Source organism: Anolis carolinensis, chromosome 3 (genome assembly GCF_035594765.1).
Source record: "Anolis carolinensis isolate JA03-04 chromosome 3, rAnoCar3.1.pri, whole genome shotgun sequence".
In the NCBI taxonomy this organism is placed as follows: Eukaryota; Metazoa; Chordata; class Lepidosauria; order Squamata; family Dactyloidae; genus Anolis; species Anolis carolinensis.
In genome coordinates, this window is record NC_085843.1 from 287,673,845 (window position 1) to 287,701,144 (window position 27,300).

The following is a 27,300-nucleotide window of genomic DNA, read 5'->3' on the forward strand; positions in this document are numbered from 1 at the left end:
ATGTTGATTCATGTAGGTACCAATGACACCGCTAGGCATACTTTTCAAAAGATCACAAATGATTTTCGAGCTCTGGGAACAAAGCTAAAACTGTATAATGTACATGTGATCTTTTCATCCCTCCTCCCTGTTGTAGGACACGGCTCTACAAGGGCCGGAAAAATAGTACAGGTCAATAACTGGCTCAGAAAATGGTGTCAAGAGGAGCATTTTGGCTTCCTTGACCATGGTCTACTCTTCCAAGAGGATGGACTACTGGCAAGCGATGGGGTGCATCTCACACAAGTAGGAAAACATCTTTTTGCACACAGACTCACAAACCTCATCAGGCGCACTTTAAACTAGATCCACTGGGGGAGGGGAACAACAGCCTGGCGAACACTATATTACCCACGACCACAGGGAACCGCCGTAAGGCTAAACGGAGGGCTGCACAAACACAGCAAGGACCAAGTACAGAGAGCACAATAATCCCAAATAAACAGTTCGAGGGGAGGTCACAGGGGCTTACATGTCTTTACACTAATGCTCAGAGCATGGGAAATAAGCAAGACGAACTCCAACTCCTAGCACAGCACCACACATACGATGTCATAGGCATCACTGAAACCTGGTGGGATGACTCCCATCACTGGAATTTAACCATTGAGGGCTATAACCTCTTTCACAGAAATAGAACAAAGGGGAGAGGAGGGGGAGTAGCATTATATGTCAAAAACAGTTACGTTGCAGAAGAAATGCAAGACTGTAATCCGGGAAACCAGCTTGAAAGCATCTGGATAAGAATCAAGGGAACCGGGACTCAAAAAGATCTTGTCGTGGGTGTCTACTACAGACCTCCGAGTCAGGATGAAGGACTTGATGAAGCCTTCTGTCAACAGCTGACCAAACAGGCACAAAGAAGAGATATAGTAGTCATGGGCGATTTCAATTATCCCGATATCTGCTGGAAAACAAACTCAGCCAAGAGTACAAAGTCCAACAAATTCCTCACTTGCCTTGCAGATAATTTTATGGTCCAGAAGGTAGAAGAGGCAACAAGGGGATCAGCAACTCTTGATCTAATCTTAACAAATGTGGAAGACCTGATCAATACAGTTGAAGTGGTTGGATCCTTAGGGGCAAGTGACCATGTGCTCCTGCAGTTTGCAATACAAAGGAATGCTGAAACTAAGACAAGTCAAACACGCATTCTGGACTTTAAGAGAGCTGACTTCCAAAAAATGAAGGAATTACTGAGCGGCATTCCATGGACGCCGATATTAAAAAACAAGGGAGTTAAGGATGGATGGGAGTTTTTCAAAAGTGAAATACTCAAGGCGCAAATGCAAACAGTGCCAACAAAGAAGAAAAATAAGACAAGTGCAAAGAAGCCAGAATGGATGTCCAAAGAACTTCTAACTGAGCTAAAGCTCAAAAGTGACATGCACAAGTGGAAAAGGGGAGAAATCACCAAAGAAGAATTCAAACGTATAGCCAACACCTGTAGGGAAAAGGTTCGCAAGGCTAAAGCGCAAAATGAGCTCAGGCTTGCCAGGGACATAAAAAACAACAAAAAAGGCTTTTTTGCTTACGTTGGTAGAAAAAGGAAGAAAAAGGAGGCGATGGGGCCACTGCAAGGAGAAGATGGGGTGATGGCGACAGGGGACAGGGAAAAGGCAGAACTACTTAATGCCTTCTTTGCCTCGGTCTTCTCAGAAAAAGAAAGCCATCTTCAACCTCAGCAACACGGAATGGATGAAGGATTGGGGGAAATCCAACCCCAAATAGGGAAACAAGTTGTCCAGGAACACTTGGCCTCTCTAAACGAATTCAAGTCCCCAGGGCCAGATCAGCTACACCCAAGAGTACTGAAGGAACTAGCGGAAGTTATTTCAGAACCACTGGCAATTATCTTCGAGAGTTCTTGGAGAACGGGAGAAGTCCCAGCAGATTGGAGGAGGGCGAATGTGGTCCCTATCTTTAAGAAGGGAAAAAAGAACGACCCAAACCATTACCGTCCGGTCAGCCTCACATCAATACCAGGCAAAATTCTGGAAAAGATCATTAAGGAAGTGGTCTGCGAACACTTAGAAACAAATGCGGTCATTGCTAATAGTCAACACGGATTTACCAAAAACAAGTCATGCCAGACTAATCTGATCTCTTTTTTCGATAGAGTTACGAGTTGGGTCGATACAGGGAATGCTGTGGATGTAGTGTACCTGGATTTCAGTAAGGCCTTCGACAAAGTCCCCCACGACCTTCTGGCAAACAAACTAGTAAAATGTGGGCTAGACAAAACTACGGTTAGGTGGATCTGTAATTGGCTAAGCGAACGAACCCAAAGGGTGCTCACCAATGCGTCGTCTTCATCATGGAAAGAAGTGACAAGTGGAGTGCCGCAGGGCTCCGTCCTGGGCCCGGTTCTGTTCAACATCTTTATTAACGACTTAGACGAAGGGTTAGAAGGCACGATCATCAAGTTTGCAGACGACACAAAACTGGGAGGGATAGCTAACACTCCAGAAGACAGGAGCAGAATTCAAAACGATCTTGACAGACTAGAGAGATGGGCCAAAACTAACAAAATGAAGTTCAACAGGGACAAATGCAAGATACTTCAATTCGGCAGAAAAAATGGAAATCAAAGATACAGAATGGGGGACGCCTGGCTTGACAGCAGTGTGTGCGAAAAAGACCTTGGAGTCCTCGTGGGGAACAAGTTAAACATGAGCCAGCAATGTGATGCGGCTGCTAAAAAAGCCAATGGGATTCTGGCCTGCATCAATAGGGGAATAGCGTCTAGATCCAGGGAAGTCATGCTCCCCCTTATTCTATTCTGCCTTGGTCAGACCACACCTGGAATACTGTGTCCAATTTTGGGCACCACAGTTGAAGGGAGATGCTGACAAGCTGGAAAGCGTCCAGAGGAGGGCGACTAAAATGATTAAGGGTCTGGAGAACAAGCCCTATGAGGAGCGGCTTAAAGAGCTGGGTATGTTTAGCCTGCAGAAGAGAAGGCTGAGAGGAGACATGATAGCCATGTACAAATATGTGAAGGGAAGTCATAGGGAAGAGGGAGCAAGCTTGTTTTCTGCTGCCCTGCAGACTAGGACACGGAACAATGGCTTCAAAATACAGGAAAGGAGATTCCACCTGAACATCAGGAAGAACTTCCTCACTGTGAGAGCTGTTCGACAGTGGAACTCTCTCCCCCGGGCTGTGGTGGAGGCTCCTTCCTTGGAGGCTTTTAAGCAGAGGCTGGATGGCCATCTGTCGGGGGTGCTTTGAATGCGATTTCCTGCTTCTTAGCAGGGGGTTGGACTAGATGGCCCATGTGGTCTCTTCCAACTCTACTATTCTATGATTCTATGATTCTATGATTCTATGAGGGGACTCAGGGCTATAAAGAAGAAGCAGGTGCAGCCAGCTCTTGCTGGTAACAAACTGACTCTAATGCCTTCGCTCTCCATGTGCCTGCTTCGAGTCTGCATCTGGATTTATTGCTGTTTCTTTGTCTGAAGTAAGACTGCTATTTGATTTGGGACTGTATCAGAGACTAAGAACTGCATTTGCCCTAAGACTTCCTTGCTTCCTTTTGCATAATTTATGTTTTAAGGCTGTTCTTGAAAGACAAAACAGGACAATTATTGTCTTGTATCTATAATACAAAAGGTGTTCACCATGCGTCGTCTTCATCTTGGAAAGAAGTCATGAGTGGAGTGCCGCAGGGTTCCGTCCTGGGCCCGGTTCTGTTCAACATCTTTATTAACGACTTAGACGAAGGGTCAGAAGGCACGATCATCAAGTTTGCAGATGACACCAATCTGTGAGAGAGCCAACACTCCAGAAGACAGGAGCAGAATTCAAAACGATCTTGACAGACTAGAGAGATGGGCCGAAACTAACAAAATGAAGTTCAACAGGGAGAAATGCAAGATACTTCACTTCGGCAGAAAAAATGGAAATCAAAGATACAGAATGGGGGACGATGCCTGGCTTGACAGCAGTGTGTGCGAAAAAGACCTTGGAGTCCTCGTGGACAACAAGTTAAACATGAGCCAACAATGTGATGCAGCAGCTAAAAAAGCCAATGGGATTCTGGCCTCATCAAGAGGGGAATAGCATCTAGATCCAGGGAAGTCCTGCTCCCCCTTATTCTATTCTGCCCTGGTCAGACCACACCTGGAATACTGTGTCCAATTCTGGGCACCGCAATTGAAGGGAGATGTTGACAAGCTGGAAAGCGTCCAGAGGAGGGCAACTAAAATGATCAAAGGTCTGGAGAACAAGCCCTATGAGGAGCGGCTTAAAGAGCTGGGCATGTTTAGCCTGCAGAAGAGAAGACTGAGAGGAGACATGATAGCCATGTACAAATACGTGAAGGGAAGTCATAGGGAGGAGGGAGGGAGCTTGTTTTCTGCTGCCCTGCAGACTAGGACACGGTACAATGGCTTCAAACTACAGGAAAGGAAGGAGATTCCGTCTGAACATCAGGAAGAACTTCCTCACAATGAGAAGGGCTGTTCAGCAGTGGAACTCTCTCCCCGGGGCCGTGGTGGGGGCTCCTTCTTTGGAGGGTTTTAAGCAGAGGCTGGATGGCCTTCTGTCGGTGATGCTTTGAATGTGATTTTCCTGTTTCTTAGCAGAATGGGGTTGGACTGGATGGCCCATGAGGTCTCTTCCAACTCTACTATTCTATGATTCTATGATTCTATGATTCTACATCCAACAAACTTTAGAACATCTCTAGAGATAATCCAGATCCTCCAGTGCACCTCTATGAAACTCTTGGGCCAGAAGTCCTATGTTTCATTGGGCTTCCTTATAGTTTCATGTATCCCTGTCTGACAAAATCTGCCCCCCTTTTTCGAGGGCCACCTGCCCACCTGCCCACTTGTTCATCCCCATCTCTTTCCAATCTGCTACAGGAAGAGCATCATGGGATTCACTGAGCATTTTCCCTTTTGTTCCCCTGATTTTCCCCAGATATTTTCTCCTGCCTGATGTCCATCTGGCTTGGGATTTCAGTGTTCATTCTCTTTGCTGACACACAGGTTGTGTACAAGGGGCTTCAGGTGAGTTTACAAGGTGCTTTGGCTTCGTATGTAGATATGTATGGTGCCCCAGACCCCCTTCTGACCCCCTTTTCTTTCCCACAGCTCCTCTGCATCCCTACTCACTGGAGGGTCTGCATTCTGGTCATGATGGTGGTCCGGTTTGCCATCTCCTTTTTTGTGGAGGTAAGCAGTCACGGTGCGCTCTTAGGTTTCTCTTCCTTTGTTTCCCTGGAAATGGGCTCCAACTTTCCTGTCTGAACAGAATGGCAAAGATATTGTTGGGACTTGGCCCAGTGGGGACTGGGAAAAGGGGAGCGGGCTTGCCTCCAAACAATTGGGGAGGAAGCAGGCCCTCCATTCAGCATTTACACAACTAAACATGGAGCGAACTATTTCTTTATTATTTATTTACAGTATTTATATTCCACCCTTCTTTCTCACCCTAAATAGAACTTAGGACGGATCACAAATGTACATATACATGACAAACATTCAATGCCATTAGATATACAACATACAGACAAAGACAGAGATAAAGACACAGAGGCAATTTAACCTTTTCCAGCTTCTGACTTCACGAGGGTATGCTTAATTCCGGCCACAGGGGGAGCTGCTGCTTCATCATCCACTGTGACACTGAGTCCTTGGTGGAGTACTTCCTCATTCTTTCACACGCTGCTGGATGATTTTTTCTTTATGGCATCGTAAATTACTTAAATTAGCCTCCCCACATAAGCAGTACCAAAATTTCCTACTCGATAGATGCCACTATTTTTCGGGTTACTTACGTCAACAACGAGCTAGGCTATTTTAATAGTTGGGCGCTCAATCCAACATTGGCTGGCTTCGAACTCATGACCTCTCAGTCAGTAGTGATTTATTGCAGCTGGCTACTAAGCAGCTGCGCCACAGCCCGACCCAACTATGGACAGCAAACCTTTTCATGCCTGGACAGCAACCAAGATCTTGCTTGGGAAGAGCACTGTTTCCCCTTTGCCTCCCAGCCCACTCATTCATAAAGCTGAACCCAACCTTTCCTTGCCATCCATCACAACAATAGCAGCAAAGCAGTCCACCAGACAATGAGGACTGCTTTGCTGTTATTGTGGTGACGCATGGCAAGGCTGGATTCAACCTTATGAATGAGAGAGCTAGGATCCTAGACTCATTGAATCTTAGAGCTGGAAGGGACCCAAGGGCCATTCAGTCTGACCCCCTTCTACCTTACAGAAATGCACAAATGAAGCACCCCTAAGAGATGCCCATCTCCAAAGATGGAGAGCCCAACGGCTTTCAAGGTGGACCATTCCATTGTTGAACAACATTTCCAGTCCTGAGAGTCTTCCTAATGTTTAGAGGGGAGCTCTTTTTCTTCCAAACTGCTGCATCTGCTGATCTTTAGAGCAGTAGGACGATCTTGCTGCTGCTTCTTCTGCTCTCGGTCCCACCTGCCTCACAGGCGCGGCTGGTGGGAACGAGGGACAGGGCCTTCCTTCTCGGTGGTGGCTCCCCGGCTATGGAACACCCTCCCCAGAGATATACGGCAAGCCCCAACCCTTTTGAGTTTTAGAAAAGCCTTAAAAACATGGCTTTGTGCCCAGGCTTTTAATGAATAAATGATAAAGACGGCCCAGATTGTTATATGGATAAAGTTGGAGGATATTGGACGAACGGATTTTAAACACGTTTTATGTTTTATATTTTATACTGTATTTAATTGGTTGTATTTTTTATATGTTGTTGTTTTTAATGATGTATCGGCATCGAATTGTTGCCAATTGTACGCCGCCCTGAGTCCCTCCGGGTGAGAAGGGCGGGATAGAAATATTTGAAATAAATAAATAAAATAAATAAATTCTATGTGACATCTTTTCGACATGGGTCACAGCCTTCTCTTCTCCAAACTAAACTTCCCCAGCTCCCTCAGCCACTCCTCAGAGGGAGTCATAGTTTCCAAACCCCTGATCATTTCAGACATCTTTCCATCTTCCTTGAAAAGTGTGGTCCCACTTGGAATTAGGATTCTAAAGGAGGCCTGACCAAAGCAGGAAAGACTGGCCTGGTGGCATCCCTTGTTCTGCACCCTGTGTGATGGCACCCAGAATTGCATTGGCCTTTTTAGCTGCTGCATCTCCTCCAACCAGGACCTGCCCTGCTCGGGTCAAGGGACCAGAAGTGGCTTCCTCAAGGAGGTCAAATCATCTGCCATGAGTCCTTGCCCCCACCCCAGTTTTGTAATTGCCTTCCACTTTCCCCAGGATTTTTGTCTTTTCTGGTGAAAAGGAACATAGGAACATGGGTCATAGAGTCATAGTTGGAAGAGACCCCAAGGACCATCCAGTCCAACCCCCTTCTGCCAGGCAGGAAGGAAGGCACAACCAATCAAAAGCTTTCTGTTATCCCACAATGTTCTCAAAGTATGACACCTTGGCTTCCAGTAGACATTCAACCTTGATTTTTTGTTGTTCCGTGGGTCAAACCTTCTTTGGAGGCTTTCAAGCGGAGGCTGGATGGCCATCTGTCGGGGGTGCTTTGAATGCGATTTCCTGCTTTTTCGCAGAACGGGGTTGGACTGGCTGGCCCATGAGGTCTCTTCCAACTCTATCATTCTATGATTCTAAACCCATGTCAACCCTATGATTGGCAGGTGCCCGTTATCCCAGTCCCCAATGGCCTTTCTTAGGTGGGCAATCACAGGACGTCTAGAGCTTAGAATCATAGTATCATAGAATCGTAGAGTTGGAAGAGACCTCATGGGCCATCCAGTCCAACCCCCTGCAAGAAGCAGGAAAATCTCATTCAAAGCTTTCTTGATCAACCTTGAGTACAGTCTTTTAATTTTCCTACTGCCACCTGCCACCACTTCCTGGATGAAGATCTGGCCTTTCCAGATACGCTGACATTCCCAAGCCCTTTTCCCAAAGGTAATTACAGAAACCCAAACCAGTTGGAAGGCCTTTGTCTCTTGGGAGGAGCAATGGGTCCAGCTTGGTCCTGGCAATAGAGTTCAAAGGGGTCCCCAGAGTCCACCCAGACCAACCCCATTTCCGCCAGGCAGAAAGACACACATATATCCCAGTCAAGGAAAGGCTTTGCCCTCCAGCAAAGAGAAAGGAACCACCAATCTCTCTCTTTGTTGGAATCTATGAGCAGTTAGGCTCAAAAATACCCTCTTTGTCAAGGAGATTCCCAAGAATATAGCAGAGTGGCAGAAGCACACTTCCAAACAGCAGAAACTTACATAAGGTGAGTTTAGGGAAGTCTTTCTTCTTAGGATGGCAAAGGATTGCAAAGTCAGCTTAAAAGTTCAAAAGGTATTTATTGAGGTAAAAAGAAATCCATTGTAGATATAAAGGTTTTGGAGCTAACTAGCTGTCTAAGCTAGCACTAAGGAAGGTAAGCAGGTAAAAATAACAAAGATATCTAAATAGCTGCATTTTGCCTAGGAGAGTGGCAAAATGTGTTCTTCTCATGCAGAAGACAAAGGAGGAATAATGGCTACCACCTCATGGTCCGAACCTTCTTTGGGGCAATAAACATTCCAATCTAAATAGAGGAAGTTACCTCATCCCTGAAGGATCACATTGCTAAAACAATAAGGTGAAGGGGTGGATGTAAACAGGATAGGAATAGAGGGAAATCAGCAAAGCCTATCTAGGCATGCATGGAATATGGAGAGGTTTCCCTCGGTGTAATCTATCCACTACATATCTAATGTATGAGACTTGTGTAGTCCAGGATGATATCCAACACTCTTCCTTCCTTCCTTCCTTCCTTCCTTCTTTGCAGGATGCCGTCCTGGAGAACCATCGCCTGTGGCTCTGGGTGAAGGCCCGCTTCCAGATCCGCTCCTCCAGCAAATACCGGAAGCTGCAAAGGCAGATGGATGGGGATGTGTCTTGGCCTCCGAGGAACCACAGAGATTTTGCAGCAGATGGGGAAAGCAATGGAAAAAGCGAGGTCTACATCAACCCCTGTTATGAAAATGGCAAAGAAGACTAGCTGGCTGGCTGGCTGGTGGACAAGGGCTTGCCGAGTTTCCTCATTGCTATTGTTGTTGCGTGCCTTTGATGTGTGATTTCAGCTTCCACCGTTTCGTGGATTCAGGGTCCCGGCATGCCTAGGCTCCAAACGTCAAATGAGACACAAGCAGATGGAAGGCAAAGGACGGAGGCTTTATTTGCTCATCCAAAGTGGATGCCAGGAGCAACTGCATTCTGAAATCTGACATAAAGGCAATACAGAGACATTGATAGGAGTTTGACAGCTATTCAAACCATGGACTTTTGTCACTCTGAGCGCAAGCTGATGCCAACTAGAATCAGCTCTGTGATTGGTCGAGGCATGCCGTCTGCCGCTGATTGGTCCCCCAGTCTGCGGGAACTTTAATAAACTGTCATTACTCACTTTGAGGTTTGTGGATGCTGCTTGGTTCCGTCTTTCGTGGGTCCGTGGGGGAAAGGAATATGGGTACTAGGGTTCAAACTGAAGGGTGCCAATGGCTGTATTCCTGCCAGGGCAAGAGGCCACTATAAACATAAATATAATCCAATAATATAAACCATAAGACAGTTTTTCATATATATGCTAAAGTCATAGAACATTCAATGTACAGACAAGGATTGTAGAGTTCAAAATATACTTGATTCAAAACACGTTTCCAAACCGAAATCTTCCTTACATAGGAGAAGCAAGAGATTCCTAAAGCAGAATCCAAAAGAATATAATCAACATGTTACAAACACACATACTCATAGAAGGCATCACTCTTATAATCAAAGTTTGTAAGTCCAATGACATCCAAAGTTCATGTTCCACATAGGGGACGGTTTCAATCACAGATTGTAAATCCAATCCTATACGTCCAAGTTTGTAAATCCTTTTGAATCCAAAGTTTTAAACAAATACAAAGTTTATAACCATCCAGAGTTATTACTGTATTGTATTCCTGCCAGCCCAGGTGGAACAAAGGGTCTGGAGCTGGTGAAACAATGGGTGACAATGGGTGTTGGCCCACCTGAATGGATTCCCAGGTAGAGACAAGGGCAGGGCATTGGGTGCCTCCGTGACCTTTTGGTCTGTCCAGAGATTGGCTCATTTTCAGCTAAAAACAGAGAGTTTAGCAGGAGGGGGGGAGAGGGAGGAATGTCAGATGCTGAGGAAGCAGACACAACGGATACTCATAAGAAAGAATAAAGGGGGAAAAATTAACTGAACTTCATGCATGCTCGAAAAATTCTGGCTGCAAAACTAGGGAAGGGGCCTGAGGCCAGGAATTGTGGGAGTTGAAGTTCAAAACACCCGGAGGGCCAAAGTTTGCCCATGCCTGATCTACGCTATAGATGTAAAGCAATTTGGCACTACTTTAACTTTCATGGCTCTCAATACTATGGGATCCTGTGATTTGTAGTTTGGCAAGGCACCAGCCATTTCGAGGACGGGAAGGCTCAAGACCTTGTGAAACTACCAGGATCCCATGGAACTGAGCCATGGCAATTAAAGTGGAATCAAACTCCATTAATTCTACAGTGTAGATACATTCTAAGACTCAAAAGTTTGCATGACTCCTTTGTTTTGCTTTTTCATTAAAAAATCAACATTTTCTGTCCAGGGAACAATTTTTCTGTGCAGAAAACAATACTTCTGCCCAGAACTATTATTTTCTGGGCAGAAAATGCTGTCTCCTGCATAGAAAATGACATTTCCTTTATCCACAAATACTAATGTATGTGTGGCTTGTACACAGAGTAAATTTCAAACAGAAAAGAGTCCCATCAAATATTGACTGGAAAAAAACCCACATCAAGCCAAGAAGGAATAATTGGTCCCAATACTCAAGAGACATGTTTTTGATGGTTTTCCAAATGTTTTCGAACATCTTTTCCATTCCTAGAGATGGTAAACAAAACAGCTGGATCAAGATTCCACCTTGGGGCAGCAAGGCAAATAAGCAGTAGCAAGGGATCCTGTTGTTGTTGTTGTTGTTGTTGTTGTTGTTGTTGTGCCTGGAATGTTTTCTGATTTATCTGTCATTGATAAAGAGGTTGAATAGCCCTGAAAGCCCAGGACAGAATCCTCTTTACAGACCCAAAATAATCCCTTTTTTTTCTCCAAGAGGAAGACGAAAGAGGAGCCATTTGGACAGAGACACCCTTTGGGTTCGGCGGTCAACCAGTTCACAATCCATCACACAGGAGCATTGTCCGTCCAGCCCACATTGTATCAGCTTCTCTATGGGAATGCCTTGGGGAACCTTGTCAAAGGCTTTTGTTGCACCTCAGAGTAGTTCACCTCGCTATAAACACTCAGTCAAACACAGAAACAGTCTTTTGAAGTTTTATTGAGCAAAAGCAAATATATGAATCAAAGCAGGCAGTGGATAGTATTTCAAAGTTGCAATAAAAGAGTCAATAGGAATCCAAATAGTTCATAAGTCATGAAAATCCATTAGTCCATAAACCATAGCAGTCTAATAATCCATAAGGCAAGGCAGTAGTCAATAGATCCCAAAAACAATGCCCAAAGGTACAAAGATCCAGGAATACTCTTCCTAAGCATGAAGCAAGAACATCCACACAGATGAAGCGAGGATTTGCTTTGACAACGAGCTGTCTGCAAACACACACTTTTAAAAGCACCCGAGAAAGGCATTTCTTTTCCCAGAACTGGCCTCTTTCTTTCCCACTAGCCTCTCACTCCTACGGACCTGAGAACCTCTCCACAACAGACGGTCCACCCTAGATAAATCAAGGTCTTTGTTATCTTGCACCTAAACCAGGACTTGAGAGCTCTCCAGGCCTTGAGAGCTCTCTTGCTCATTAATTCCCATGGGAATGCCATCCTGGCTGTTATCTATAGCTTCTGGGGTCAACAGTTTATTCTGCTCAAACTGCAATTCTCCAGCCTCTGAATCAGCCTGCATTCCCATGCCATCATCTTCTGGCTCTTGTATCTGAAATGGCTCTTGTATCTGAAACCCAGAATCCCCTTCTTCATCCTGACTCTGGCTATACTGTGGCTGAGTCACAACAGCTTTACTGAAGGAAAGGAGGGGAGAGCAGGGCCCCAATCCTCCCAGGGCTTCCACAGGCACAAAGCTCTCAGGAGTCTTGTCTCAGGGAGGATTCACTCCCAGAGGTGTCATTTGGGGAATTCCCTGCCTGGAAAGCACCGGGCTTCTGTTGCAATGAGGATAGAAACACTGCCATTCCTTTACGGTCAGCAGGCACCTACAAAGCCTTTGCGTCAAATTAGGAAAAACACTGAGCAGGCGGGCCTGTGTTGGGTGGCAGGGCTGGGAAATTCCCTCGTAAGCCCAGCTCCTCTGCAGATCTCCAGATCCAAAAGGACAGGCTTATCTGGGCTCTCCTTTTTCTCTTTGGATTGTGCTTCATTTGCCGCCACAGCCTCACATTGCAATCTTACCAGTTGCTGAGTAATAAACAACAGGGAGGGCCAGGAAGGAGGATGAGCCAAAGCTCGAAAGGGTTTTTGTTTTGTAAGATTGCAATGTGATCTTACACCCAAAGCTTCCCAGCACTGTGCCAAGTGACTCACACTTTGAGGTGTGAGATGAGCACCCACACACCTTCCTTGTGTTTTGCATAGAGGTGAAACCAACAGAAGGGAAATTGAGGTCATAGATTCCTGGAATCCTGGAGCTGTTTGTTATGTTTATTATGTTTATTATGTTTAACTTTGTTGTATCGTGTTTTTTGACAGTTGAATGTTTTTATGTTCACATCGGAAACCGCCCTCTCTTGAGGAGATGGAGCAGTATATAAATAAAGTTATTATTGTTATTATTATTGTTATTATTATTATTACAGTAGAGTCTCACTTATCCAACCTTCTCTTATCCAACATTTTGTATTATCCAATGCAGTTTAGTAATCAATGTTTTTGTAGTCAGTGTTTTCAATACATTGCAATGTTTTGGAGCTGAATTTGTAAATACAGTAATTACTACAGAACGTTACCATGTATTGAATTTATTTTTCTGTCAATTTGTTGTAAAACATGATGATTTGGTTGGTGCTTAATTTGTAAAATCATAATGTAATTTGGTGGTTAATAGGCTTTTCCTTAATCCCTCCTTATTATCCAACATTTTCACTTATCCAACGTTCTGCTGGCCCGTTTATGTTGGATAAGTGAGACACTACTGTATTATTATTATTATTATTATTATTATTATTATTATTATTATTATTATTATTATTATTTTATTATGACACAGCAAACAAGATAGACATGCTGGATTTCATATCACAAAACCACAAGTCGAACACTTCCCTAGGACTGTGTGATGTATTTTCGGATGATGCGCGCAGATCCCAGTAGGGTGGCCTTTTGCAGTTGACAGATCGTGATTTTGTCAATGTCTATTGTCTCCAAATGCCGGCTGAGATCTTTTGGCACGGCACCCAGTGTGCCCATCACCACCGGGACCACCTGCACTGGTTTCTGCCAGAGTCTTTGAAGTTCAATCTTGAGGTCCTGATAGCGGCTGAGTTTTTCCTGTTGTTTTTCGTCAATGCAACTGTCACCTGGGATGGCGACATCAATGATTCAAACCTTTTTCTTTTCCACAACTGTGATGTCTGGTGTGTTGTGTTCCAGAACTTTGTCAGTCTGGATTCGGAAGTCCCACAGTATCTTTGCGTGCTCATTTTCCAAGACTTTTGCAGGTTTGTGATCCCACCAGTTCTTTGCTGCTGGGAGGTGGGACTTGAGGCATAAGTTCCAATGAATCATTTGGGCCACAGAGTTGTGCCTCTGTTTGTAGTCTGTCTGTGTGATTTTCTTACAGCAGCTGAGGATATGATCCATGGTTTCGTCGGTTTCCTTGCACAGTCTGCATTTTGGGTCGTCAGCTGATTTTTCGATCTTGGCCTGAATTGCATTTGTTCTGATGGCTTGCTCCTGGGCTGCAAGGATCAGGCCTTCTGTCTCCTTCTTCATTATTCTTTTATTATTATTATTATTATTATTATTATTATTATTATTATTAAACTAAGTTATCCAGCAGCTTTTCAGAATTGGCGGCCCATAGACCAGTCCTGGTTTGCAGGTCATTGGCCACTGGTCCAGAGAGAGTTTGCAAGAAAGGAAGGGTCAGTTGTGTCCAAAGGGATAAAGGTGGCTCTGGTCCTTCAGGGAAGAAAGCCCGGCTGGTTCCCCACCAGAAAGATTAAACACTGGTCTAACCAATTTCCTTATCTGCTGATCAGCCCTGAAGATGTTTTCCAGTTGCTTCATGACGTGGAATGTGAGGCCCTGGCCATGCAAATGGAGACAACAAAGACAGATGTGTCTCTCACCCGTCACCTGCAAAGCACCTCTTCTGTTTTGTCCTGTGAACGGTTTTCATCCCAATGGATCTTATGGGGCTTCTGTCTCTCCTTGAGCAGCTCCAGCCCCGGGTTCAGCAAACAGTAGCTTCTCCAAAGGGGAGACACGAGGGGGGAGGCCTCTCAGGGCCAGGACCCAAAAGGACTTCCATAGCAGATGGGAGACCTGACTGGCCAGAACTAGCCAAGTGAATTTCAACACGGAGAGATGTACGGTACTACATTGTGCCAGTAAAAAGGAAATGCACAGATACAGGATGGGTGGGACCAGGCTTGAAAACAGTCCATGAAAGGGATCTTGGAGTCTTCGTGAGACCACAAGCTGGACATGAGCCAAGAGTGTGATGTGTATAAAATATTAATTAAAGACATAGAAAAAAAGAAAAGATTAACATTAAGAGAATCATGGGAGGAGGAATTAGGAACAAAGATAACGGAAAAATAATGGGAGGAGATATGGAAAACAAGACAATTAAAAACATGTCAATTAGAATAAAAGAAAATTATTACAAACTAATTTGGAAGTGGTATTTAACACCAAGAAGGTTAAATATTATGAATAAGAATAATAATGAAAAATGCTGGCGAGGGTGCCAGGAAATTGGAACCTACATGCATATGTGGTGGGATTGTAAACATGTAAAAGGGTTTTGGGAATTGGTCATAAGGGAAATAGAAAATATTATGAATATAAAAATTAGAAGGAATCCAGTGGAAATATTACTTTTAATTAAAAAAGAGGATGAGAAAGATAAGAGGGGGGGGGGGGGGAAATTTAATAGACATGCTATTAACAGCAGCTAGATTACTAATTGCAAAATATTGGAAAGGAGAAATGAAAATACAAATTAATGAATGGTATAAAGAAGTTTGGCGAATGGCACTGAATGACAAGCTAACATCAAATTTAAAAGTAAAGAAGGGATTATGGGGAAAAAATGATTTTGAAAGTATTTGGAGAAAATTTCTAGAAAAATTATTGGAAAAAGAAGATGGGAATTTACCTCCAAATGAAGAATTGAACTTTTGGTGGGACTACAGAAGAAGAGATGGCTCTGGGGAAGGGGAGCTGTCATGGAGCCAGATCCCAGGGCTGAATTTCCAAGCCCTGAATCTGACTTCATAACATAAACAATCCTGCAAGCACCTGGCGGGAGAAGATAAAATGAGCCTGGGAACTCAGAGTTGAAAGTATAAACAATTATAATTGCTGTAGTGTGTGGGAATAGAAATCATGGTAGAAATGTGATCCCGAAGGTGGGGTTTGATGATGATATTTGCGTGTGATATTACGTTGCATCAGAAGTGATAAAATTAGATGTATGTAAACATTAGGTCATTCTCGACTTTTCCAAAGTCAAGTATTCTTCAATAAAGATTGAATTTGAGAGCAGCTATCTTTGATCTGCGTTCAGACTGGTCCTTTGAAGTGAGCCTGACATTAAAGTCGAGAATCCATTTCTCACCCTCCTACGGAATTCGCAGTGAAGTGATAATGAGTGAAGAAGGAGATCAAAGCCCAAATGGGGCAGAGAGGCCTTTGCAAGGGGCCCGGCCGAAGAGAGAAGAAACGCTGCAAGCCATAGCTTCCTCTACGGGGTACCCCAGGCCGAACGGCGTGACCCAGAGAATTCCCAGGGGAGGAAGAGGCGTCTCTGCGGCTGCAGAAACCAGTTGGGGATCTGGAGGAAGTATGCCGGAGACCGTGGCCCTGCGGTTATCCATCCTGGAAACTAATTTATCCAGGCTGTCGGAAACCGTGGGGAGATTGGTGCCATTATTGGAAGAGAATCTCCAAAAGGAGCCCAGCCGATATGGCGCCGAGAGAGAACCAAGTAAAGAAGGAGATTGGAGCCAGAGGGGCCAGCGAGCGTCAACGCAGAGTCCCGTGGCGGCAAGGGACGAGGGAGATGAGGAATACTGGCGGGAGCTGGAGTTCCGGGACAGAATGGCGCGAGAAGTGGAGCGTCAGCGAGCCCTGGGAACTCTGAGGCCGCCATCTCCAACAGAGCTCCCAACCCCCCGAATGGGCGTCGGGGTGGAAAGGCCACTGGGGCCAGGGATCGGGTCCAGTGGATTTGCAGACGAAGGCGGAGGGGAGCGGGGGATCCAGGAAGAGGAGGAGGATGTGCCGTACGACGAGGAAAGGCAAGATGAGGGGGCTACAGCAAGGCCAGTATGCGGATGGGCGGAAGAGCCGACAGCGGCGGCAGACTTTCGGGAGCCGCGCAGAATGACCACCGGAGTGGGGCGCGGCGTGTTCCAAGGAGCCGCCCGAGGAAACCTGATGCAACCCTTCCCCATGCCTCCCAGACAGCATCAACGGGCTGCAGAATGGATGCCTAGAAGGGAAGATCTCAAACTAGAATACGGAGGGGAATCAGATGAACTGAACTTTTTTCTAATTAGCATCAGAGGATACATGGAAGACAATGCACACACATTCCCCTCCGAGGCAAGCAGGGTTCGAGCCATCAGCAACACACTAAAGCGAGGAGCAGCCAGCTGGTATGTGCAGCTTCATGCCAGACGCGACCCATGCCTGAGGTCAGTGCCCCGCTTCCTCGCCGCACTGGAAAACCGGTTCAGAGACCGGCTAGAGCAATTGAGGGCTCGAGACCAGCTGAAAGGAATAAAGCAGAGGGACAAAACAGTGCCCGAGTACGCAGAGGAATTCCTTCACCTCGCGGAAAGGGTACCAGAATGGTCTGAAGTGACCAAAGTGGAATTATTTAAAGAGGGACTACGCCCCGAGATTTTCAGCTGGGCAGCGCACAGAGACGACCCCGAAACGCTCCAGGGATGGATTCAACTAGCGGGGCGCGTCGAATCCACCCTGGCCCAAGTAAAGCGCTTCAGGAGCGGCAGCGGCCAGCAAAGACCGGTGGCGAGGGGTCGAGGAGAAACGAGGAAGCAAGAAAGACCCGGAGGGAGGCCGGGGATTCCCTCCAGAGGAGACGACAACAAACCTAAACCGGGATGCTTTGTATGTGGGAAGACGGGTCATCGAGCAGCAGAATGCTGGGCCCGGAAGGGGGAGCCGCCAAAAGCCCCAAAGCCCAAGCCAGCAACCGGGAGGCGCGCGGAAGAGGAGGTGCAGGCCCCAGAATCTTCAGAAAAACTGGTGAGTCGGGACAACCGCATGATAGTAGTGCCAATCTGCCTCTCAGGGCTAGAAAATCGGGCCACCTGCAAGGCATTTGTGGATTGTGGGTGTTCTAGAAATATTATAACCCCGGAGTTAGCAGGAGCGCTGAAATGCCAGCAGATGGCGCTTGACCCCCCAATTGCATTTTCGCAGCTAGATGGATCAGTCGCTGCTGGGGAAGTATCTACAAAGGAAATACGGGGAATCCCATGTAAAATAGGCAAATGGGAAGGAAGAATATCCTTTGTGATAGCCCCTATTGCCACATACCACGTAATATTAGGGATACCATGGCTCGAACAGGCAAATCCTGAAGTAGATTGGAGAGGAAAAAGCCTAGCATTCAAAGAACAGCAAATGCAATGGGAGATAAGCAAAATTGCAGAAGAGGAGGACGAGGAAGATGAAGCAGGGGAAATAGACCCACAGCTGTTGCCACCTGAATACAGAGACTTTGTGGATGTTTTCAATCAGAAAGAGGCCAGTAAATTGCCTCCCAAAAGGAATATAGAAGTAGAAATTGAAATAACCCCAGGAGCAAACTTACCCAAACCAAAAGTGTATCCCATGTCTGTGCAGGAGAAGGAGGAATTGAGGAAATACATTGATAAAAACCTGGCGCAAGGCTTCATTAAGCCATCCAATTCTCCTCTCGGGGCCCCAGTGTTATTTAGGAGAAAGAAAGACAACTCCCTAAGATTGTGCATTGATTATCGAAATTTAAACGCAATTACTAAGGACAATAAATACCCTATGCCCTTAGTCAAGGATTTAATTACCGTATTGAAGAAAGGGAGCATATTTACTAAACTAGATTTAATTGAAGCGTATCATAAATTAAGGATCAAACCGGAGGATACTTGGAAAACTGCATTTTCCTGCGCATTCGGCCATTTTGAATACGAAATTTTGCCTTTCGGGTTAAAAAACGGAGGCGGCTGCTTTATGCAGCTTATAAATGAAATACTACACCCATTGTTGTACAGAGGGGTATTCATATTCCTTGATGATATCTTGATTGTGAGTGAAGATAAGGAAAAGCACGTAAAATTGGTCCGGGAAGTTTTGCAGAGACTAAGAGAAGCAAAGCTGTACGCAAAACTGTCCAAATGTGAATTCAATAAAACTCAAATTGACTTTCTGGGGTATCGGATATCTCCAGAAGGGTTAGCTATGGATCCAGCTAAAGTAGCAGATGTGAAAGAATGGGGAGTGCCTCAAACAAGGAGGCAATTACAATCATTTCTGGGGTTTGCAAATTTTTACAGACCCTTCATAAAAGGTTTCGCGCAAATAACCGCACCCCTTACAGAACTTTTAAAAACAAAAGGGAAAGGGGAGACAGCAAAAGTGAAAGCTCCTGGCGCCAAACTGAGTTGGACGCCAGAATGCCAAAAGGCATTCGAAACCTTAAAAGAATGCTTCACTGAAGGACCCATCCTAAAACACCCCGATATCAGGAGCCCTTTCATAATCCATTGCGATGCCTCAGACTGTGCGTATGGGGCAGTACTATTGCAAAAAGATCAAAATGGGAACTTAAAACCCTGTGGATATTTGTCACGGAAGTTCAGCGAAACTGAAAAAAGTTGGCCAATATGGGAAAAAGAGGCATTAGCCATATTAAAAGCCTTAGAATGCTGGCGACACTTCCTCGAAGGAAGCGGAATCCCATTTGAAATTTGGTCTGACCATAAGAACCTACAGTATTTAAAGTCTCCTAGAAAATTGTCCCCCAAACAAATTAGATGGGCGCAATACTTCAGCAGATTCGATTTCCAATTAAAGTTTTTTCAAGGGAAGCAGAACGTCTTGGCAGATGCTCTTTCACGCATGCCTCAACACGAAGGCATAACCACAGCAAAAGAGGGGACAATATTCTCTGACAAACAATGGGGCTTAGCTGTCAGGACAAGAGCACAAACCCAAAAGGAGGACACGGCTTTTGTTGAACTCGGCGGGGAAGAAAACTGGGGAAATGAACTGAAACAGTCTTATGAAGGAGATCAATGGATCGCGTCCAACGCAGAAAAGGGGGAACAGAAGGGGGGATTTTGGTTTGTAAACAAGAAACTGTATATCCCAGCAATATTAAGGATTAAGATTCTGCATCGTTTTCACAACAACCAGAGCGCTGGTCATACAGGAATTACAAAAACAACAAAGGCAATAGTAAAACATTGTTGGTGGCCAGGAATGAGGAAGGACATAAAGAATCATGTTGTTCAATGTGATGATTGTGCCAGAAATAAATCGGGAGGAGGGAAGCCTATGGGATTGTTACAAACAGTAGCGGAACCTACCAGACCTTGGGAATGTGTAGCTATGGACTTTGTGGGAGAACTGCCGGTTAGCAAAGGACATCGTTATATTTGGACAGTATTAGACCTGTTTTCTAAACAGGCCCACTTTATAGCGCTGACTAAACTACCATCGGCTGAGAAACTAGCTGAATTGTACATAAATCATATTTACAAACTACATGGATGTCCCAGTAGAGTAGTCAGTGACAGAGGAGTACAGTTCACAGCAAAATTTTGGGAAAAATTCTTGGAAATGCTAGGAGCAGAAAGGAGTCTAAGTTCTGCTTTTCACCCCATGACAAACGGGGCGGTAGAACGTACTCAGCAAACGCTTGGGCAGTTCCTTCGAATGTACTCTAACATGAGACAAAATGACTGGTCTAGGTGGTTGGCTTTTGCGGAACTAGCCTTTAATTCAACTATACATTCAGCAACATATAAAACCCCCTTTGAAGTAGTTTACGGGTATGAAATACAGCCTTTACCCCAGTTGCCAAGGTGGACAGAAAATGAGGAAACAGAGGCAGGGAAGTGGAAAACGCAAATGCTAGAATGTTGGAGTCAAGTGACTGCATCCTTAAAGGAAGCACACAAAAAGTATAAAGCGTTCGCAGACAGAAAGAGGGTGGAAGGCGATAAATTAAATAAAGGAGATCTAGTGTGGTTAAGTACCCAAAACATCAAATTGGGGCTACCTTCAAGAAAACTGGGCCCCAAATATATTGGACCATTCAGAATACAGGGTGTTATCAATGAAGTGACTTTCCAGTTGGCATTGCCAAAAAGTTTAGGGAAAATACACCCAGTATTCCATCGCAGCTTACTGAAAAAGTATATGGGGACTTTGGACAAAATGGACACATAGAGTTATTGTTTGATTTGTTTCAGAACTATGATGAAAGAAGAACCGAAGAGGAGGACGAAGAAAACGAGGGCGCCATGTCATGGAGCCAGATCCCAGGGCTGAATTTCCAAGCCCTGAATCTGACTTCATAACATAAACAATCCTGCAAGCACCTGGCGGGAGAAGATAAAATGAGCCTGGGAACTCAGAGTTGAAAGTATAAACAATTATAATTGCTGTAGTGTGTGGGAATAGAAATCATGGTAGAAATGTGATCCCGAAGGTGGGGTTTGATGATGATATTTGCGTGTGATATTACGTTGCATCAGAAGTGATAAAATTAGATGTATGTAAACATTAGGTCATTCTCGACTTTTCCAAAGTCAAGTATTCTTCAATAAAGATTGAATTTGAGAGCAGCTATCTTTGATCTGCGTTCAGACTGGTCCTTTGAAGTGAGCCTGACAGGAGCACAGGGGTGAATGTAAATAAAAGAGGGGGAAATGTATAGAATATGCTTATATAATTGTAATTTTCTCAATAATAACAATAAAATATTATTTAAAAAAGAGTGTGATGTGGCAGCTAAAAAGGCCAATGCAATCTGAGATTGCATCAAGAGGAATAGTGTCCAGATGGAGGGAATTACAGTCCCACTCTCTCCTGCTTCATTCGGACCTCACTTGGAATCATGTCCCAGTCCTGCGTCCAGTTGGAGCAATGACATAATAGAGTAATGGTTCAAATTGTAGGAGAAGAGCTTCCATCTAAACATTAGGAAATCTGTCTCTGGTAAATCTGTCATCTCTTCCTTCCAAGCTGATAATTATTGGTCTGTCTGATACATTATGGTTTCTCGTCTGTCTCTTTCACCTGCTCTTTTCCTTTTTGTTGTTTTTCCTGTAATTTGTTTTGTGACCCTCGAGATTTCTTTAGATTCAATGACCACATCTTTGAGCCTTTGCTGAATATTAGCTTCTGCTTGAAAAAAGCTCTCTTTAAAGCTGCAAAAGCCTTGGTGACATTTTTCCATGTTCTTTGTACCCAACAGGAGCAGCGCATGGAAGGAAGGGGTTGATGACATGTTCGTCAACAGAGGATAGAAATTGCTTGCTGTTGTTGCTGCAAAACTCTTCTCTCTGCCTGGAATGTGCAACTGTGTTTCCCAACATCATCCTGAATTTCCCCTCTTTATCTTCTTTAGAGTGTTATACAATTATTAATACAAATGTTTTTCTGCCCAATATTTTTTCCTCTTCTCCACAACAGGGCAAAGAGGTGATAGTGACAGACAGTCTCAGCGTGGAGAAGATGGTTGTGCTTGCCTCCAAAGCTCATCGATTTTCCAATCTAATTTAATTAGATTTATTTGGAGAGGTAAAAAAAAAACAACCCTAACTTGCCTTAGTTTAAGGAGGTTCCCAATCTTCTTTTCTTTTATGTTGATTTATGAAGCCTATGGAAAGGAAGGTCCTGAGAGCTTGGCCAATGCAATGCTGGCTGTGTCACCCCTCTCTATTGGATTCGTCCAACACTGAGATCTAAATATTGACATGTGGGTCATCCTTTTGCTTTCTTCTCTTCTTAGAAGATGTCCTTTGCTGGTTTTGGAGCCCCAAACCAGGTTTTCTACGTGGATTGCTTCTCTCCCACCTCCAATCAAAGTGAGATGGAAGCTTCACTCTTTAGCTCCTCCCTGAAAGTCTTCTCTGGATCATCCTCTATGTGTTTTGACTGTATGTTCCTGTGCAGGACAATCTCTAGGGATCTCTTCTGTCTCTAGGATTTTATGATCTTTCAGTTGGCATTTTTGCCTGCATTGTAGAACCAGAATCTACATTTTAAGGACCCAATTGAAATGCCAGGACTGTGGTTGACTTGACTGCAGGCCACTTCTTCTCACCCAAATTGCCCAGAAGAATGGGACTGTGGTGATTTCAGTAGCGGCCATAGATAAGAATATCCACCACGAAGCCAGAGCTGAACTCAGCCTGTGCTGACCTCAATAGTCCAGCTGGGAAACATAGGGCCAATGGCCAATGAAAAGAAAAAGTGTCCTAGAGTAGGAACTAGGGGCCAAAGAAACCTTCTTCCCATGCAGGCCCTTCAGTAGACAGCCACCAAGCTCAGCTTAAAGACCTCCAAAGAAAGGGAACCACCATCCCCCCAAGCTTTCTATCCTACTTCCAACAGCTCTTGTGGCCAAGGGGTTCTTATTAATCTTTGGGTAGGATCCAGGATGGTGTCATGGTTTCTATCCCTCTGGACTAAAATGATCAAGAGTCTGGAGAACAAGCCCTACGAGGAGTGGCTGAAAGAGCTGAAAGAGCCTGCAGAAGAGAAGGCTGAGAGAGAGGAGACAGGATGAGGGACATGGATCAAGATGTGAGGGGAAGGAAGTCATAGGGAGGAGGGAGCAAGATTATTTCTGCTGCCCTGGAGACTAGGTGTCGCACCTCAAAATAGTTCACCTTGCTATAGACACCAAACACACACGGGAGATTGTCTTTTGTAGTTTTATTGAGCAAAAGCAGATATAAATCAAAGCAGGCAGTAAAAAAGTCAATAGAAATCCAATAGTTCGTAAACCATAATAATCCACAATTCCATTAGCCAAAACAGTAAACAATAGATCCCAAAGAACAAAGGCACAAGGTTTCAAAGATCCAGGAACAGAAATCTTCTCTAGGCATGAAGCAGAAACATCCACACAGATGAAGCGAGAATTTGCTTTGACAAAGATCTATTCCCCAAAACACACTTTTAAAAGCACCCCAGAAATGCATTTCTCTTTCCTGTGGAGGCCTCTCTCTTACTCGCCAATCTCACACTCCTACGAGGCTGAACTCCTTTCCATAACAGCCGGTCCGCCCTGGATAATTCAAGGTCCTCATTATCTAGCATCTGAACCGGGGCTTGAGACGTCTCCTGCTCATTAATTCCCATGGGAATGTCAGTCTGGCTGTTATCTATGGCCGGCTGGGTCAACAGTTCATTCTGCTCAAGCTGCAGTTCTCGAGCCTCTGAATCAGCCTGTATGATTCCCATGCCATCCTCCTGAAATTCATCCTGCAGTCCATCATCTAGCTCTTGTATCTGAAACCCAGAATCCTCTTCTTCATCCTCACTCTGGCTATGCTGTGGCTGAGTCACAACACTAGGACCCAGAACAATGGCTTCAAATTACAGGAAAGGGAAGAAATTTGGAAGAAAAAATTAAAATGCACAGCTGCAATTGACATACAAGAAAACTGGTATAAAATACAATATAGGTGGTACTATACCCCCGAAAAATTAGCAAAATTCAACAAAAAGAAATCCAATATGTGCTGGAAATGTGGGGGGAAAATAGGGACTTTCTATCGCCAATGGTGGACCTGTGAGAAAATAAAAAACTATTGGAAGGCAGTACACCAGATAACAAAAGAAATTATAGGTTTCAAATTTAAGCTAGAACCAGAAATGTATCTACTAGGCTTTACAAAACAAAATTTAACAAAAATGAACATAGAATTTTCTTACACATAAGGACAGCGTCCAGGCTCACATTAGCAAAAGTGTGGGAGGGGAAAAGACTTCCAACCCCTGAGGAATGGCTAATTCAGACATTGGGTATAATTCAAATGGACAGCTTAACACAAAAGATAACAGAAGGAAAAAAATAAAACTGACTGGACAAATTTCACGAAGTTTATGAGAAAAAGAAGAACAGACTTTATGATAGAGCTGTCTTATATATAAAAATGGACTAAACAGAAGGAGATTAAAGAAAATGATAGACAACGAAAAAAAAATCTCCGAAGCTAAGATGGGAAGTCAAACCACATTCAAGAGCACAATCTTGTGTGTGGTGTGTGTGTGTGTATTATTTTTATATATATATAAATATATATATATTTCTTTCCCCTTTTCTCTCCCTCCCCCTAGCCCCTCCATTACTTCCTACTATCTTACTAGCTATTTCTTGTTCTCCCATTTTCGATGTATTATACTCACATGAAATAAATAAAAACTATACCAAAAAAAAATTACAGGAAAGGATATTCCACCTGAACATTAGGAAGGACATCCTAACTGTGAGAGCTGTTTGGTGGTGGAACTCTCTGCCTTGGAGTGTGGTGAAGGCTCCTTCTTTAGAGACTTTATGCAGAGGCTGGACGGCCATCTGTCAGGAGTGCTTTGAATGCAATTTCCTGCTTCTTGGCAGAGGTTTGGACTGAATGGCCCATGAGGTCTCTTCCAGCTCTAGGATTCCATGATTCTGTGGAGACCAGGGCCTGAATCCTTGCTCATCCATGGAAACCATCGATGGCAAAGGAGCCTCAGAGGGAAGCCAAGGCAAACCTTCTGTAAATAAGTCTCACCAAGAGACTTATGGTAGCCTTAGGGCCACCATAAACTAGAAGTGACTTGAATCCAATAGCAATGACAACGTAATTTGAATTCATTGACTCATGTTACACAGAAAGCAAGCTGTCTTCATCCTCTAAGTGACATCCCTCTCAGATGCCAGCAGCAGGCCATAAGCTCTCCTTGTTCTTCTGTGCATCAGCTCCCATATCATCTCTCAATCTTCTCAGGATCTGGAAGAAAAACATCCTTCTTCTTCTCCAGATTTGGAAAACTAATCCTATTTGCTTCCAACTAACTTTCATTTGAGGGCTGTCCCAGGGGAGCACCACCAAGAAAGTCCAGCTATGAGTTCTGAACATCCTATGTGACTCTGATGGTGACATTTTGGGTAGAACTCAAGCCATGAACCTCTAAGTGGTCAATCAGAACTGTCTGACATCTGAAGAAACCCTTCGCCTGGTCATTCCTGATACTTCCCATCATTCACCTCCAGAGGATGACCATAGGGCAATGATGGGCCACCTTTTGCGCTTGGTGTGTCAAAATTCATCAAAAAAAAACCTAGCATGATTTGGGTGGTGTGTCACTTTGAGGAAAAAAAACACATAATTTCGCAATATGTATAGTTTAAATAACAAAAATATATAATTGTAATATATAACTGTATTTAATAAATCAAAAACTATTTACTACCATTATTTCCATGTACAACAATCTATGGGACCTCTTGCAGTTTCCACGCTGATTTCTCTCTATTCTAGTTTCAATGTAGTCATGAATAATGAATAATATAAAAATAATATTATAGTTATAATATGATAATATACTAATATATATATATATATATATATATATATATATATATATATGAGTGATGGCATCAGGGCAGCGGACAAAACAACAAAACTACAGGCCCCCCAACCTCGAAATTTGACAACACAACCCATCATCCACGGCTCTAGGTTGATACAACAAAAAGAAAAGAAAAATAAAGTCCTAATGACAGGGAGAGAAATAATAGTTTTTATCCAATTGCTGCCAGTTTGAAGGCTAAGCTCCACCCACTTGGTCTCCTAGCAACCTACTCAGCCCAGGGGACAGGCACAGTTAAGCATCACTTAGGCCTTTTCCACAGATTATCAGATTTTAACTGGATTATATGGCGGTGTAGACTCAAGGCCCTTCCACACAGCTATATAACCCATTTAGAATCTTACATTATCTGCTTTGAACTGGATTATATGGCAGTGTAGACTCAAGGCCCTTCCACACAGCTATATTACCCATTTATAATTTTATATTATCTGCTCTGAACTGGATTATATGGCAGTGTAGACTCAAGGCCCTTCCACACAGCTATATTACCCATTTATAATTTTATATTATCTGCTCTGAACTGGATTATATGGCAGTGTAGACTCAAGGCCCTTCCACACAGCTATATAACCCATTTATAATTTTATATTATCTGCTCTGAACTGGATTATATGGCAGTGTAGACTCAAGGCCCTTCCACACAGCTATATTACCCATTTATAATTTTATATTATCTGCTCTGAACTGGATTATATGGCAGTGTAGACTCAAGGCCCTTCCAAACAGCTATATAACCCATTTAGAATGCTTTGAGCTGGATTATCTTGACTCCACACTGCCATATAATCCACTTCAGTGTGCATACTAAACATAAAGACTACCATACAACAAACATTCAATACCACCACTACCTCAACAAGTTCTCACCAACACCACCAGACAATGCCACCGCAACGCATGGCCAGGCACAGCTAGTATATATATAAATGCATTGTGTATAATTCCCATGGAGTAAACAACAAAACCACTGGACCAAATCACACCAAATTTGGCCACAAAAGACATAGTCACTAGGCTTGATCGATCCACGAAAAATTTGATTCTAAACTCGTTTCAAAACTAGAGGGGGGCAGCTTTTCGTTTCTGATGGTATTTCCGAATTTGGCCCCCCAAAAAATTCGAAATTAACGAAAATTCGTTATTTTCTAAATTAATTCGTTAATGGCGGACGCGCATGCGCAATTCCCAAAAACAGCACAGAGGGAGAGGACTTTACAGGACTCTCCCACCCTCATTTTTTGAGTGATCTTCTTCAAACTTGGTACAGTGGTAGAACACATTTAACACTGATAGCTCACCAAAATTTGGAACGTTTCCCTTATCCTCTGATTTTTGGCGAATTTTCATAGCTTTTATAATAAACCATTTTTTAATAATTGCA

General features: G+C 44.0%; 1 protein-coding gene across 1 annotated transcript in view; it reads left to right on the plus strand.

Annotated features, from left to right (window-relative positions):
* Positions 1-9,451, plus strand: part of LOC103280848 (probable cation-transporting ATPase 13A5) — a 63,211-nt gene extending 53,760 nt beyond the window's left edge. The window contains 3 exon segments of the mRNA XM_062976947.1: positions 4,972-5,060; positions 5,145-5,225; positions 8,832-9,451. Of these exon segments, the coding sequence (XP_062833017.1) occupies positions 4,972-5,060; positions 5,145-5,225; positions 8,832-9,044 (383 nt within the window). The 3' untranslated portion in view covers positions 9,045-9,451.
* Positions 9,452-27,300: the final 17,849 nt, after the last annotated feature.